At 41.5% G+C, this 15,793-nt stretch overlaps 1 protein-coding gene across 1 annotated transcript in view; it reads left to right on the forward strand.

Annotated features, from left to right (window-relative positions):
* Window positions 1–15,793, forward strand: part of ME2 (malic enzyme 2) — a 46,729-nt gene that overhangs the window by 12,564 nt on the left and 18,372 nt on the right. Inside the window, exons 2-10 of the mRNA XM_037034355.1 lie at window positions 418–537; window positions 3,495–3,628; window positions 5,820–5,969; window positions 8,534–8,609; window positions 9,721–9,882; window positions 10,197–10,300; window positions 12,972–13,081; window positions 13,181–13,278; window positions 13,567–13,680. Coding sequence (XP_036890250.1) covers window positions 430–537; window positions 3,495–3,628; window positions 5,820–5,969; window positions 8,534–8,609; window positions 9,721–9,882; window positions 10,197–10,300; window positions 12,972–13,081; window positions 13,181–13,278; window positions 13,567–13,680 — 1,056 coding nt within the window. The 5' untranslated portion in view covers window positions 418–429. The remainder of the gene's footprint in view (window positions 1–417; window positions 538–3,494; window positions 3,629–5,819; window positions 5,970–8,533; window positions 8,610–9,720; window positions 9,883–10,196; window positions 10,301–12,971; window positions 13,082–13,180; window positions 13,279–13,566; window positions 13,681–15,793) is intronic.

Raw genomic sequence — 15,793 nt, forward strand, 5'->3', positions numbered from 1 at the left:
AGGTCTTCCTGTTGTTTACTTTGCCAGCTTCAAGCGAAACTCCCGCAGTCACTCTTTAGTAGATGTTGCCTTCTCGATTCCCTTCCCTCTTCGGTGGGAGATACACACCCTGCCACACTTGGGCGGATTAGGAGAAGGGAAGTGTTGGTTCCCCGCGCTGCAGCAGAGACCTCAGAGTGGCAGTGCTGATTACCAAGGACCCGAGTCTCGTCCGGAAAAGTCAGTCTTTGCCTCTGCTTTGTCATCACCCTTCAGCCGCCATCACAGCCTACAGAAACGTAGATGTACTTTGGAAAGATCTCTCACGGGTGTAAAGTTAAGTTTTCTAAGTCGGCTTTTGGAAGCTGACACCCGATGCACATCCGTTACTTCTGAGTTGTGCCTCTCAGCAGTTGGTTCTTTGCTTCGCTCCTCCAGGCCGAAGGAGAGATGCTGTCCCGGCTGAGAACGGCGGCCGCCCCCTGCGCTCTGGCGCGCCGCCACATCCACAGGAAGGAGAAGGGCAAGCCGCTTATGCTGAACCCACGCACGAACAAGGTTAGTGACATTACGACGGCACGCCTTTTCTCTTGTCCAGCTAGTGGTTTGTTCGATGTATTTTAGACCGAGGAAGTGAACTTTTCTGTTTTGTGGCTTTATACTAAAACTCTTTGGTGGTGTTTGCTTTTTCTGCACGAACTTTTCCCTTTTCTCCATGTGGCCAGAGTCATGGCTACTTTACACCTCTTGAATTTCACCCCTCACCACTGCCTGCCACCAGGAAAGGGCTGGCTGTGTTTCCTAGATTCTAGCTCCGGAAAATCCACAGGACAGAGGTCTGGCCAGCACTTCTGGCCAGGACTTTTGGCCAGGTGTGGAGTGTTTTGATTTACCCTGCTCAGATCACCTGCTCATTACGGACTGGTCAGTTGGGCCCGTGGAAGATTCGGTCAAAAGTCTAAAATGACATTTAATCTGTTGCCCACCCTACCTCCACACAGCTTTTTGGACACAAATCAATGCATGCAGTTAATTGTGCCCATTAATCACGCTACGCTTCAAAAGAGAGAGACCTCTGACCCTTTTTACGATGTTGGGGCAGAAGCGATGGACAATACTGAGATCTGCTTGTGCCTTTATTCCTTGTCCCTGCTGGGTTCAGTGGGCAGTCCATCTGTATATTCTTTAGGAGCAACAGTGAGTAAACACAGTTCTGGAAAGACATTTCTTACAGGAAGCGTGCAAGAGGATACACAGGTTTATTGCAATATAAGAAATTTACCTTTTGAGAGTGGTGTATTCAGATTAAGGTGTAGTTTATTTTAAAACCACTGCAAAAAAAATGTGCAATCCCATTTATTTATCCCATTATGGGGTCCGGGGATAAATACTGTAATTGGATAACATGATATGTTCTGAGGGGTTTCAGGCCTAGACAGGGGAATTTGACGAAGGGTCCTTCGGAGCAGCCGTCTTTGCATTTTTGGTACCTGGTCAGATGGGAATTCAGCAAGCAGTTAGTGCGGTAGATGAAGCTGAATGAGGGAGTATCCTAATTCTCTCTTATTTCTGCCTCATCTCCATAAACCTTTCCTGCTCTTCAAGTGGCAGCTCATTCAAGATCCAGTTCTGTAGAGCCTTTCCACACCACCGTAGATGGGAATAGTCGCTCCCTTCTCTGAAACTCTGGAGTGGCTTTTATCTGCCTCTCCCTGTGGCAAGTGATCTATATGCTGCTTCGTGCTTCTTTTTTCCTCTCTTCCGCTGGCATGGAAATAGTCGATAGCATTTACTGACTTGATATTATGACTTGAAATGCTTGACTAAATACAAGCATTTTCATGACTTGATATTTTCTTTTAACTATGTTTCCTGTTCCTTTTGGGCAGGGACCATTCAAAATTTCTTTGTCTCTTTTATAATGCCATGGGTATATTTCTGTGATAAATATGTTGGTTTTATTTTATTATGGAAGCTATATAAAGCCTACTTTGTGGGGGTTATAAGAAATTTATAAAGTTCGTTGTGGGAAATGAATTTTAAGGAGGAGAATAGTCTAGATGCATTACAGTGCTTTTGTTAAATAAAAATCTAATGCCCAGCCTTCTGAAATCTCTAAGGTTGAATAGCATCTGTATGGTTAGTTCGTGGAAGGGCCACTTCTGGAAATCCCTTAAGCATTTTGTTGCAGTTGTATGTTTAAGGAAGAACACAGATTGGTGTTTCCCAATTTCAGGGTCATGAGCTCCTTGGGGACTTCAAGGTAAAGAAGTCAGGCTCATGTTTCAAACATTGTAGACTAAATTAACAATTTTTTAAATGTTTATAAATACTGTTTTAAGAGTATGTTGCTGCTGTGATTAATAAAATAGTAATTAAAGGTAGTACAGAATTCTTAATTCTTTTAAATGTTACGTCTGTGCTCACCATCTACTGAAGGTATACCTGTTACTCTGTCTGTGAGGAGGCCCTGGGATGCTCCTGAACCCTTTTCCCTTGCCAAAGTCCCCACTCTCCAGTGGGGAGTCCCCACTCCCCACTCCCCTGGATGAAGTCCCCACTTCATCCAGGGGTGAAGGTCACAGCCAATTCCTTCCACAGCAGGTTCAGAGCTCCAAGAGAGGCCAGGGTGGGGTCCTGCCTTTTTTTTCTTAACTGGGTGTCTGTGAGATCTTTAGCTGTGATGGTATTTTGTGGTATAGACATACCGTAGGTTCCTTAACGGTTCCATAAGTGATGGGCGTGTAGTTTGTAACAGCCAGGAGAACCAGAAACAGCGCTGGGGCAGCTTTCTTTGAACACTCCTCCTTACTCTGTGCGTGAGGGTTGACCTAGGATGGCTCTCTGAAGTAGCTTTATTATAGAGTAGGTGAATTGAAAAGGTTCAGATTACTTTAGAATTGTCTTCCCGGAAGCCTAANCCAGGGGTGAAGGTCACAGCCAATTCCTTCCACAGCAGGTTCAGAGCTCCAAGAGAGGCCAGGTGGGGTCCTGCCTTTTTCTTCTTAACTGGGTGTCTGTGAGATCTTTCTGCGACACACAGATGTTTAGCTGTGATGGTATTTTGTGGTATAGACATACCGTAGGTTCCTTAACGGTTCCATAAGTGATGGGCGTGTAGTTTGTAACAGCCAGGAGAACCAGAAACAGCGCTGGGGCAGCTTTCTTTGAACACTCCTCCTTACTCTGTGCGTGAGGGTTGACCTAGGATGGCTCTCTGAAGTAGCTTTATTATAGAGTAGGTGAATTGAAAAGGTTCAGATTACTTTAGAATTGTCTTCCCGGAAGCCTAAATCAGTTTACGTTTCCAGAAATGGTATGTGAAAGTACCTCTTTTACCACACCTTCTCCAATACTAGACGTGATCAGTCTTACAAGTTTTGGACAGTCTGGGCAAAAGTGGTATCTCTATGGTTTTTTAAAAAATATATGTTTAAATTACATCTTATGGGACGTCCTTCCTGCTCCCCTAGTAACACTGTAACACCTTTTGATTTTTTAACCCTCCTTTTTAGGGAATGGCATTTACATTACAAGAACGGCAGATGCTTGGTCTTCAAGGACTTCTGCCTCCCAAAATCGAGACCCAAGACATTCAAGCCTTACGGTTCCATCGAAACGTGAAAAAATTAAGTGGCCCTTTGGAAAAGTAAGAATTGATTAGATGTTTACTTTTCATTGGTGTTCTGGTCAGAAAAATTGGGAGTGTGTGGCAATTACGACCTGAGAATCGTACAGCCTTGTAACGAAGTGTGTACTGCAGTCAGCCAGCTGGTAATGATGTTTTCTTCATGACATCATCATTTGTCATGATGATGTTTTCTTCACCGCAGGGAATACTTCACTTGTTTTCCCTGTTGTAAAGTTCAGTGGGAATCAGGTTGTTATGCTAAAAATCACGGAGCAGTTCAGGTTCCATTGGAATGTTAGAAGCAAAACTATTGTCTAATTTTTATCCATTTGGTTCAACAACTTTTATGGGTCACTTACTTTGTGCATGCCCCCATTCTAGCCACTGAGGATAGAAAGTGGGTAATAAATAGGGTGGCCGTATACTATATCATTCAGACTAGAACACTTACAGGAGTAACTGAACCTGGCCCAGGCAGACTGGAATGTGCTGTGTCTTGTCGTACCGAATGCTGCAGTTTGCAGGCCAGTGAGCAAAAGCTACATGCAGAGTGTATTCCGTCTGAAAGCTCAAAGATGGGCACTGAATCCAACTTGGAGAATCAGTGAACGCTTCCCAGAGGAAGTGATGCCTAGCTGAATTTTAAATAATATGTTACAGCTTTCCAGCAAAATGAGAAAGAGGGGCGAGGTCTCGTGGGTAGCAGGATCTGTTTAAATACAGAATTTAAAATGTCTGTTGGGAGTGAGGACAGAAGCATGGCCCTGTGAGCGGCCCCCTGGTGTCTCCCTTTGAAGTTATAAATTGAACAGCTGCAATTCAACAAAGGATTTCCTTCTCAACACAAACACATCTGGCAGATCTGCACATTGTAACATCTGAAGGTGGGCCATCAAAGTGAGGGGTGGGATGGGGAGCCCTAGAGGCAACCCTGGGCTCACTGGGGGTCTTGGGAGAGGGGAGGAATCAGGTAGCAGCAAGCACTTTCTGCGGCCTGGAGTAGAGAAGTAAAAGCGAGGTTCCTGCCTGAGTGGTCAGTACATGCTGCAGCTGAACCCATCGACCCGGCAGACACAGAGAGCTCTCTACCCGGGCCGCTTTGGAAGAGCGTGACTATAGAGCCGTGCCTGCCTATAGGGTGTGACTCCAGGCGACTGCAAAGCAAGAGCTGTGATGCACTGAGGAACTGAAGTGAATTCATCATGAAGATAAGGGTGAAAAGTAGAGATCTCCATAACTATTTTAGGAGCTTAAGCCTATTTAACTAATGTTCAGAAGTCATTCAAGGAGAATAGAATTAGGTAGAATTATGTTATAGTTATGTTTTTAAGAGACTAGACTGGAGAAGAGTAGATTGTGTGTATAATGACTAGAAAGCCCCTGGGGCAGCCTAGGTGAGAAATGATAGTGGCTTGGATGGGTGGGGTTGGAGGAGGGAAATAGATGTATTTGAAAGATATTTAGCAGGAAGACTGTAGGACTTGATGGTTTACTAGATGGAATAGGGAAGGGGAGGGGAAGAAACCAAATGGACTTTGCAATTTCCATTTGTTCGGATTGGAGCAGTAGGAGAATCCTGTTGGGGGAAAAGAGTAATGAGTCAGTTATAGACATACTTAATTCAAGATGATTATCTCTTTTTCAGGCAAACCGTTCCCTGTTTTTAACCTTTATTCTTTAGAAGCTGTTATTTATGTGTTTATGAATTGACCACTCTCTCTGTTGTGCTCCCTCTGAGCTCTGTCTAGACCTGATAATGTTTAAATTCCATGGGGACAGGGGTCGCTCCCCTCGTGCCTGGAGTTAAAATAGTGCCTGACACATAGTTAGTGTTTAGTAAATATCTGAGTGAATGCCACTGTATTTTGCTTCCTTATTTACATGTCAGTCACCTGGAAGGTTAGTCCCTTGAGGTTGGGGTGCTGGTGGTGACCTTCGCATTGCCAGTGCCTGGCCCAGAGAGCCAAGGACCCAGCAAAAGTTAGCCGTGGTTTCTGTAGTTACTCTCTTACTCATTGTCATTATCATCTACTGTTTAAGTACATTTTAATTTGTTACTTTTTGCTCCTGGGTGTTAAGTAATGATAATTTAGGGTTTTGCTTTCCAGGAGGGCTAGTCCTCAATTTTAGATGGTTACATTTAACTTTCAGAAGACAAAACTTTGTAATCCTGGCTGATGCAGACACTATTTACTGTGCTTAATTTCAGATACATCTATATAATGGGAATACAAGAAAGAAATGAGAAACTGTTCTATAGGATACTGCAAGATGATATCGAAAACCTGTTGCCAATCGTATATACACCCACAGTTGGTCTGGCCTGCTCCCAGTATGGACATATCTTTAGAAGACCTAAGTAAGGCTTATTTTTTAAAAAATGTATTTGAAAATGATTATTGTGTAGGAAAAAATATCATTCCATGGTATCGATTACATTTCTACTTTATTTGTTGCAGTCTTATCTCAACCACATTTCCCACCTCACAAAAGCTTAATTTGAACAAAAAGGGATTAATAAAAACCCAACACGTTTATATCTTTTATATTTGTAGAAATAGCATCATTCTTTATTTATTTTCAGAGAGGGGGGAAGGGAGGCAGAGAAATTGGTATGAGAGAGAAACATGGATCAGTTACCTCTTGCACACACCTGGACTGGGGACCTAACCTGCCACCCAGGAGGCATGTGCCCTGACTGGGGATCAAACCAGCAACTCTGCACTGTGCTAAACAACACCCAACCAACTGAGCCACCTCAGTTAGAGCAAGCGTCATTCCTTCTGACCTTCATTAAATTATGATCATTGGAGGAAATTTGCATCTTTGTACCAAAAGTAAAGGTACTTTCTCTCTCTTTTTTTTAAACTGGTGGCAGAGTCTCCAGAATTACCATTAATATTTTTGACAATCTGGACAAATTAAGAGATTGATTCTAGCCCTGACCAGTTAGCCACAGATACACCAAGGTTGCAGGTTCGATCCCCGATTATAGCACATACAAGAAGCAACTGATGAATGCATAAATAAGTGGAACAACAAATTAATGTTTCTCTTTCTCTCCCTCCCCCACCCCGTTCCTCTCTAAAATCAATTTAAAAAGTTGAAAAGAAATTGATTCTCACTTTTCATCAGCTTTCATTTGGGTTGTTTGTTAATTTTATGAACTTTTATAAATTTTAATTTCACACAGTTCTGGCACCTCCAGATCTTTTAGGTAGAAAGAGACTGAAATGAGCATTGACTCAAGTCTTTGCATTTAGTGGCTTTATCACTCCAAGTCTGTTTTCTCATCATAAAGTAGCAAGACCAGTACCCATCAAACACTGGTTGATGTTTGATGGGTACCGGTCAGTTTCCTCAACTGGTCAGTTGTCTGGTGGTTGTCTCTAAAATTACAAGCATTATATAAATGCGATTTTTACTTATTTTGAGTTTTCTTGTCTTGTTCCCTTAACCTATTGTTTTCCTCAATCCTGATGCCATTCCCATGCCCTGCCTGCGTGTGGATACGAATGCAGGACTTCCAACAGTGTGTGATAGCATTTGTCTCCAGTCTCCCCTCGTCTAGTCTAGCGCTGTCAGATACCCAGCGCCTGTGGGACTCACTTAAATGTCAGTCCTGCCAGCTTTCTCCCCTTTTCATTCCCGAGATTCTGATGAAACGAGAAAGGTCGGAGGTCTGGACTTAACGACCACGACTGTTGGTGGTGATGCCGGGACCCCCTCGGAGACTCTGTGAGAACACGGTTCTGTCCTGGACGCTGCCATCAGTTGACGTGTCTGGAACATTTCTGTGACATTACCCAGCTGTTCGGCCCTTTTATAGTTTCTCTTTCGTGTAGGCAGTGGTTCTCAATCCAGACTAAAGGCCAGAGGGAAACTAAAACACACTGGTGCCTGGGCCTCACTTGCAGAGGCCCTGATTTCAGTTCGTCTAGAGTTGGGCCCCGGAACTGGTGTTTCACAGAAGCTCCCGGGGTGATTCCTGTGTGCACCCAGCGTTGAGAACTGACAGGACACATAAGGCGCGTGGCTTTTGGGTGAGGACGGACACCGTGGTGTATCATTTCTGTAGTGCACTGCTGCAGTGGTTTTCTGCTGGTCGGAGAGTCCGATCCAAAACTCCAGGCCAGTTCAGTCAGAATTTGTGGGGGTGGGACCCGGCATTTTTTAAAAGCTCATCAGATGATTCTGTTATGCAGCTGTGGTTGAGAAAGTGTTTATAAACTCATCTGAGCCAGGAGAGTGATGCCAAAGTTAAGGTACCAATGAGGAAAGGTAGGTAAAGAATCAGTTTGGAGGCCCTTGGCAAGCTGCTGGTCCTCTGTACCTGGACCTACTTTTTAGAACCTATGTTTTGTTTTGTTTCCCTCCCTCTTTTCCTTTTCCGAAATCTGCATCAATTATAGTTGGATAATAGTATGTTGTATGTTTAAAATAACTTCACTTTTTCCTAATGCATCAAGGGTGACAACTTTTATGTGAAACTACTGTAGTTTTCTTTCCTGTTCTTTTAGATTTTAATTTTTCAGTTTCAGTGAGTTTTAGCAGTAGGTTATTTAGCCTTATTATGCTGCATTGGTGTTATTTTTATGTTGCCTTTTTATTGGGGGTATATTGGGTTTGTTTGAAAATGACACGCGGATACATTTTTACTTGTGTGAAATAATCACATCATTTACTAATAATCTTTGTTGCAACTACTGTGAGCAATGCAGTTACAGTTTGTTGCAACTACTGTGTGAGCAATGCTTGAAAATGTTTGAAAATAAACCAGTGTGACTTTGCTAAATCTGCCTGGAAATTATACTGTGCTTGATGTTTTATTAAAATATCTAACTATTCCAGTTATGAACAAAGACTTAAAAAAACAAAAAAAAAACTCCTGTGAAATGCAAAGGTGTTTTTGTTCTGTTGCAGGGGATTATTTATTTCAATCTCAGACAGAGGTCATGTTAGATCAATTGTGGATAACTGGCCAGAAAATCATGTTAAGGTACTAATAGCACAACCTTCCTTTTCACAATGTTATTTCTTTCCTTGTAAGTTACCTCTACATTTCCGAGAACAGTTTTTCATTGTTGCTCTGATGTATTTTGCACTTATATACATGAAGACTTAGTGCTCTGAGACCGTGATGGTAATAAGTACAAACTGGGTTACTGGTACAGAGTTTGACTTTGGGAAAGAAATTGGAGCTACTACACGAGATGAGCCTGCTCACTGTCATTACCACTGGTATCTCCTGCCTTCACTGTATTTATTTTCTACTTCAATTAATATTAACCAATTAATAATACTATATTATTAAAATTACACAAAATTTATATTTGGTGAGCAGTGGAGAGGATTCATTGAGCCTTTTTTCTTCTAAATGTAAGCTAGATTTAAATCCTTAAGCAAATATAAAACTCTTGGCATTTCAAATTTAGCAAATATGTTGGTCAATCTGGCTGTCTTTCATAAAATAAAATCTAATGACTTAAGATCTTCTGTTAGGCTTTAATGTTTACTACATGCAGTAATCTTACTTGCCTTTATCACGTCTTCCTCACCTAAGTAATCTTCAATGAATAATCATTAGTTCTAATAATCTCAAAAAATTTTGGTCAGATGATTAAACTCACAGTATTATCTTCAAACCTGTAGGTAGGTGTATTTTTTATTCTAGATCTTTTTCTCTTTCATCATTGCTAAGGTTTTTCTTGTTTGGCCTAGATTATTACGTTGGAGTAGCATGTTTATGTTTAAACTCCTATTTTTCTCTTATAGTTAATCTCTCTATCAGAAGTTTGTTCTCTGCCCGCCTATTTATTCTTTGCGAGATGTTTAAGTTGATTCTCCAGTCAGGAGCATCCTGTTCCTAAACCAAAGACAGGAAATCAAATCTAGTTAATTCTGTTTTTGACACCTACATTCTAGAAATCCTAGAATTTTAAGTAGGCTTGGCTTGTTTATTTTGCAAGTTGGTCAAGAAGTAATTTTATTTTTAAAAGTGAAAATAAAACTATCAAGAAAATCTTTGTAAAATGCTTTTCTTTAATGTCCCCTTTTTTTTTACTTTTAATTAATTGATTACTCTTATTTTTATTTCTTTTGTAATGAAGGCTGTGGTGGTGACTGATGGAGAGAGGATTCTGGGTCTCGGAGATCTGGGTGTCTATGGAATGGGCATCCCAGTGGGGAAACTCTGTTTGTACACGGCCTGTGCGGGGATACGGCCTGACCGGTGCCTGCCCGTGTGCATCGACGTGGGAACTGACAATCCAGTGAGTCAGGCCGTTGCCCGCGCTGGTCCCCCTCCCGCCCTAAAAACGTGGTTTTTATTACATTCTTCTTGTGAAGATAATACAGGGAAGGAAGTGCTTGTGATTGCACGTTGGCCTTCGCCTTAAACTCTGCTTTTAATATTTGTATAAATAATAGTAAATTTAAACCTATTAAAAATTTCTTGAAGAAGGGCAATAAGGTTTAAGAAACTATATCAGTAATTTTTTATTTTGTAATTTTTGTTTTAAAGATTATATTTAAACTGATTATATAGCAAAATGATTTTATTTCTGCATTTGATCTATTTTTATAGGCACTGTTAAAAGATCCATTTTACATGGGCTTATATCAGGAAAGAGATCGATCACAACGTTACGATGATCTGATTGATGAGTTTATGAAAGCCATTACCGACAGGTATTTTTATTTTAAGTTCAAGTATATAAAAGCATCTTTAATTTAAAAAACAGCCCTGGCTGCTGTGGCTCCGTGGAATGAACATCGCGAAAAGTCCGTGGTTCGATTCCTGGTCAGGGCACTTGCCCGGGATGTGGGCCAGGTCTCTGGTTGGGGGCACGCAGGAGGCAGCCAATTGATTATTTTAATAACAAATAACAATTTTGCTTTATTCCTTTATCTCTTCTGAAGATAGGTAGGAGATTACATTTTTGAGAACTTTGGTTCTTTCCTGCTGATCAGATGCGCTGATCTGTGTTGATAGGCTAGTCTGCCCTGCTATCCCGAGTTGTCCGACGTCTTGGGGACAGCCTGCGCTCACTGCTTCCATCTTGCCCTCACTGTCCAGTTCGCTCAGCCCTCGGCATCAGGCTCGCTTCCATCGTTCCAGTGAAGCTCTTATGCCATTTTCATGTTGTAAATTCACTCACCACTTGGTCCTCCTGTCTTTCTGCCTGTCTGCGGCATCTGACCAGGTTTTACACTCCCACATCCTGGAAATTCCCTCTTCTTTTGAGTACTAAGATTTTCCTCACTTGGTCTTTTCACCCACCCTTCTCTTTCTTTAGTCATCCTCAGTGGGTCTTGACCACTTTTGTTAAATGTGAATGAGTACATGGTTCTCTTCTCTTCGAGTGGTGTAAGCTCTGAGCTTCATTCATGTGACCCCTCACCCCATGTAAACCCACCTGGGTAGTCTCACTCACTCTGATTTCTGCCTTTCTGACACCTGGGATTCTCCATCCAGACATTCTCTTCCATATTCATGTCCAGAACAACTTCTTCCCCTTCTAAACTGCTTATCTTCTGTGTATGCAGCCTCTGTTAAAGCATTAACATTGACCCTGTTGCCAGACCTTTGATCTCGGTGTTCTTTTTGACTCTTCCTTCTTCTCCAGTCCTCAGACCCAGTTGGTGGGACCACTTAAATGCCTCAGAAATAGATACCTTGTTCATTGCCACAGCCTTTCTGCACATTCTCATCTCTCTCCTGGACTTTTCTCAGTCTTTCTCCAATTTCTCTCCTCTCCAGTTCATCTCCATGTTACTACCAGATTAGTTTTTTTTTAATGTGTATGTACTTCATTATGTCTTTTTTTTTTTGCTTGAATTCTCTCTTTGGTTTTCTATTGCCATTGGGGTAAAGTGCAAACTCTACTTTTATGACCTAGCCCTGCCCTACCTTTTAAATGACTGATACATAGAAGAAATTAAAAATTAACTTCTTTTTAGAGTCCAAGTTGATGTATCTAAAACTAAACTTTTCATCATCCTAGAAATTGCCATCTCCCTCACTTTAAAAAAGAAAGATTTTATTGATTGATTTTTAGAGAGAGGGGAAGGGAGGGAGAAGGAGAGAAGCATCGAGGTGCTGGCGATGTATCGGTTGTTTGCCTCTCACGTGCCCCCAGCAGAGGGCCTGGCCCACAACCCAGGCGCATGCCCTGACTGGGAATCAAACCAGCGAACTTTCGGTTCACAGGCTGGCACTCAATCCACTGAGCCAACCAGCCAGGGCCCCTCTTTCTACCGTAGACAGTCACATGGTATCTTCTTAGTGATTCAGGTTGCCTTGATGTTTTAAAAAACTTTTTCTTTGCTTCCCAGTTGGTCCTCATCCTCAAGTTCTGTTTATTTATTCTAATGTCTCATGATTGTCTCTTCCTGTAGCTTCTGCTTCAGATCTTGCTGTCCTCATGCTGTAGCAGCCCCCTCGCTGCTTCCCTGTCCTCCTCATCTCTCCCCACACCCGTGTGTGCTACGCATCAGTGGCGGGCTTATTGTTTCTAAAGGGAGTCTTATCTGAACTCTTCCCTTTTATGAGGCCTTCCCTGGTTCTACATCAGATACAGAGTAAAGTCCCCATTCCCTAAATTAGCCTTCAAGAGTCTCCCTTATGTGACCCCGACCTACCTTAACTAGTTTCTCCTTATCTTTTTATATACACTCTGAAATACATAGCCAGATTATTGAAAATTTAGGGTCACCTAAATAGACCCTGATTTTCTTCCTACCTCTTGACTTTTTGTTTTTCTTTCAGGCCCCAAATAAAGTCCCACCTCCTTCTCAAACCTTTGCTTACTAGCCCATCTCACCAAGATGATTGACGTCTTATTCTAAATGCCCGTGAATCATTTTTTAAGCTTTCATTTGTGTCCTTCATGTGTTGCTGTTTAACTGCTAATGAAATGAGAATCTATGCAGCTAATACATACTTTTTCAAGACTCAGAGACAAAATTTAGAATATACGTAGCCAATATATACTTTTTCAAGACTTGGAGACAAAAATTTCTTTTCTTTAGGAAGTTCTTCAGTGTTTATGTGCTGGACACCCTCCTAGGCACATGGAAATAGTTTGTGCAGTGGTACCATGGTGGGTCTGATAGTCACAGACCCACCATGGGTCTGAATAAGAATAAATATGCATTTATTTTAAGCACCCTCAAAATTTCTGCAATGAAAAGTAGATTTCTACATTTTGAATTTAGTCTTTCACAGACTAAAAATTGCCAGATGGCCTTAAATGAACTCACAATATATTTTTAATGCTATCATAAGGAATATTAGACATGAAAGCTTTTTAGTAGCAGTTTTTCAACACAGCCATTATAGATTTTGCTGTTTTTCCAGATATGGACAGAACACACTTATTCAGTTTGAAGACTTCGGAAATCATAACGCCTTCAGGTTCTTGAGAAAATATCGAGAAAAATACTGTACCTTCAATGATGATATTCAAGGTAAAGCAAAAAGAGAACTTGAGAGTTTTTGACTTCTACTGTTTAAACCCTTTTTAGGTGACCATTTCTTATCTTTAAAAACCTTTCTTTCTATTACAGGGACAGCTGCGGTGGCTCTGTCAGGTCTTCTTGCAGCTCAAAAAGTTGTTGGTAACCCAATCTCAGAACACAAAGTGTTGTTTCTTGGTGCAGGAGAGGTAAGTTTTTATGAGCATTTTGGATTTAAAATCACCACTTTTCTTTAGAATTGGAAAATGGGGCATAATGAGCTTATAATTTTGTTGAGAGAGGTGGGGAGATCTTACAATTCAAGATCTCGGCTATGAAGTAGTTTAAAATATGCTTAGAGAATATCACAATCAACTTTTGTGTGGTTCGTAAGGGAAGAGTAAACCAAATATTCCTCAAACATTAATATGTAAAGTAAGGCAAGCATTGCAGTATACTCTAGTCTTTACTTTTTAAACTTTTGTTCTGTTGGACAGGCTGCTCTTGGAATTGCCAATCTTATAGTTATGGCTATGGTAGAAAATGGTGTCTCAGAAGAAGAGGCACGTAAGAAAATTTGGATGGTTGACAAGTTTGGTTTATTATTTAAGGTAAGATTTTTTAAAGATTTTATTTATTTTTTTAGAGAGAGGGGAAGGCAGGGAGAAAGAGAGGGAGAGAAACATCAATGTGTGGTTGCCTCTCATGCACCCTGTACTAGGGACCTGGCCTGCAACCCAGGCACGTGCCCTGACTGGGAATTGAACCGGCAACCCTTTGGTTCACAGCTGGCACTGAGCTACACCAGCCAGGGCTACAGTAAGATGTTTAAAACTGGGAGAGGAAAAGTATGTTGTTATAACAATATTTTTAGTTTGATTTTCAAAACATTATCAATTTTTTAAGTGATCTCTCAGTGGAGTATCCAAATTGTACTAGCTGGGGACCTTCCCACATGTTCTCGACAGAAATCTTCCAGTATCGAACTTCTGTCTTTGATAAAAACTCTCTCTTCACATTCAAATAATACTTTCTGTCTTGACACCAAACCTGTTCTTTCTTGCTGTGATCTTTGACTCTTAAGAGATCAAATAATCATGCAAATGATACTGTCCTTGACCCTTCTAATATTAGGTTTTTAATGGGAACTCAGAAGATTGTAATTTAGTTACCAGGACATATGATATTTAAGCAAAAAATTGTTAACCCTTTGGCAGTCATCATCCTCTTGGCAGTCATAATCCTCTTATCAACCTAACAGAATCCTGTGTGCACTTTCTCCAGAAAAGGGCACATAATCTGAAGCCTGCATGGATAATAAAGGGCTTCTATCTCAGATTGAGTTAGTGCCCTTTGGACAGGCTTGCGTTCCTAGCACTGATTGCCATTTTATTACTTTAAGAAACGCCTTCGAGCTTCTCCTCTCACACAGTGAAAGCAGGTAAACTGCTTCGTAACCGGACCTATCCCTGTCCACGGTGCCGTTGTAGTTTTGCCTTGGATGATAATACAGCCATTGCCATTTACATCTCAGGAGCAAGTGTATCTTTTATGGCAGTTACTTGTCATTGATACCTCTGGAGCAAGCGTACTTTGCTCCAGTCCTGAAATTTTTCCTCCTAATTAGTACCAATATTAGTACAAAAGATAAAATGAAAAAGTTAAAGCGTGTGAGTGAAAAATCTTGAGTGCTTCAGTTATACATAATTTAAGATAATAGTTGTTTAAAGCATACCGGACATTGTGCTAAAACTTTGCATTTATTATTTCATCAAACTTCTCAAAAACCCTGTGGCATTTTACAAAAGAGGAAACTGAGGTTGAAAAAGGTCAGGTGACTTTTCTAAGGTTATTGGCTTCTAAGGGATGGAGGTAGGACTGATGCTGACGTAGCCGAAAAGCCTGTGCTCTTCACGTTTCAGCCAAGTCCCCTCTCGGGTAAGCCGTAGTGCTGTGTTCGTTCCTAAACAAGGTGCGTGGACCATGAGACGTACTTCAGAAGGCCGTGGGAACAGTGGGTGTCTTTATTGATACACAAGTAGTTTGGTATTTCTTTTTGCGATGTTGGTTTTCACAAATGTTTTGTGATTTTTCTATGACATTTGGAATAAGTCAGGTTATAATGAATATAGTATTTGCGCTAGTGAGAATCCTGTTTACCTACAGGTTCAGAGTGAATTTTCCTTTTAGTCTGTAAGTAGCTTGGCCTATAGATTTTAGGCTTCTGGTCTCTCCTGGGGACCCGAAACACTGCCCTCCTTTCTGAGACCTTCCTGTCGAACCGCTGTAGTGGACAGGTTGGTCCTCCTGCAGACAGGCACGAGAAGCTGTTCTGAGAACGTTGATCTGGTGAGGCTGTGTTTCAGTCTCGCAGTTGGCTTCCCAGCCAGCCGATGCTGGTGCGCGGCCTTGCCCAGCCCCTGCGGGTTTTTATCTGGGGTCATTCTGGAGCTCTGATGGAAAAACTCACCTTTGCGGGGACAGCTTCTGTTTTGCCAAAATAAGGATGTGGATTTCTCAGCCTGGTTAGTTTTTGCATTTAATATGCTGAGGAGTATTTCGTTGTTCTAATTTGTCATTGGTGCCTCTCTTGTACTAAGGATTTGTGTTTTTTTACGGTTTTTCACTTGAGATTTAGGGAGGAAAGCATGCTTCTTCACTGAGCCAGAATTCCCTGTTTCTCTTGTTTCTGAACCCTTGGTAGTACTGTGCAATCCGGAAATT

The sequence above is a fragment of the Sturnira hondurensis genome, unplaced genomic scaffold, assembly GCF_014824575.4.
Source record: "Sturnira hondurensis isolate 20B ecotype Veracruz unplaced genomic scaffold, ASM1482457v3 Scaffold0001872, whole genome shotgun sequence".
Taxonomy (NCBI): Eukaryota; Metazoa; Chordata; class Mammalia; order Chiroptera; family Phyllostomidae; genus Sturnira; species Sturnira hondurensis.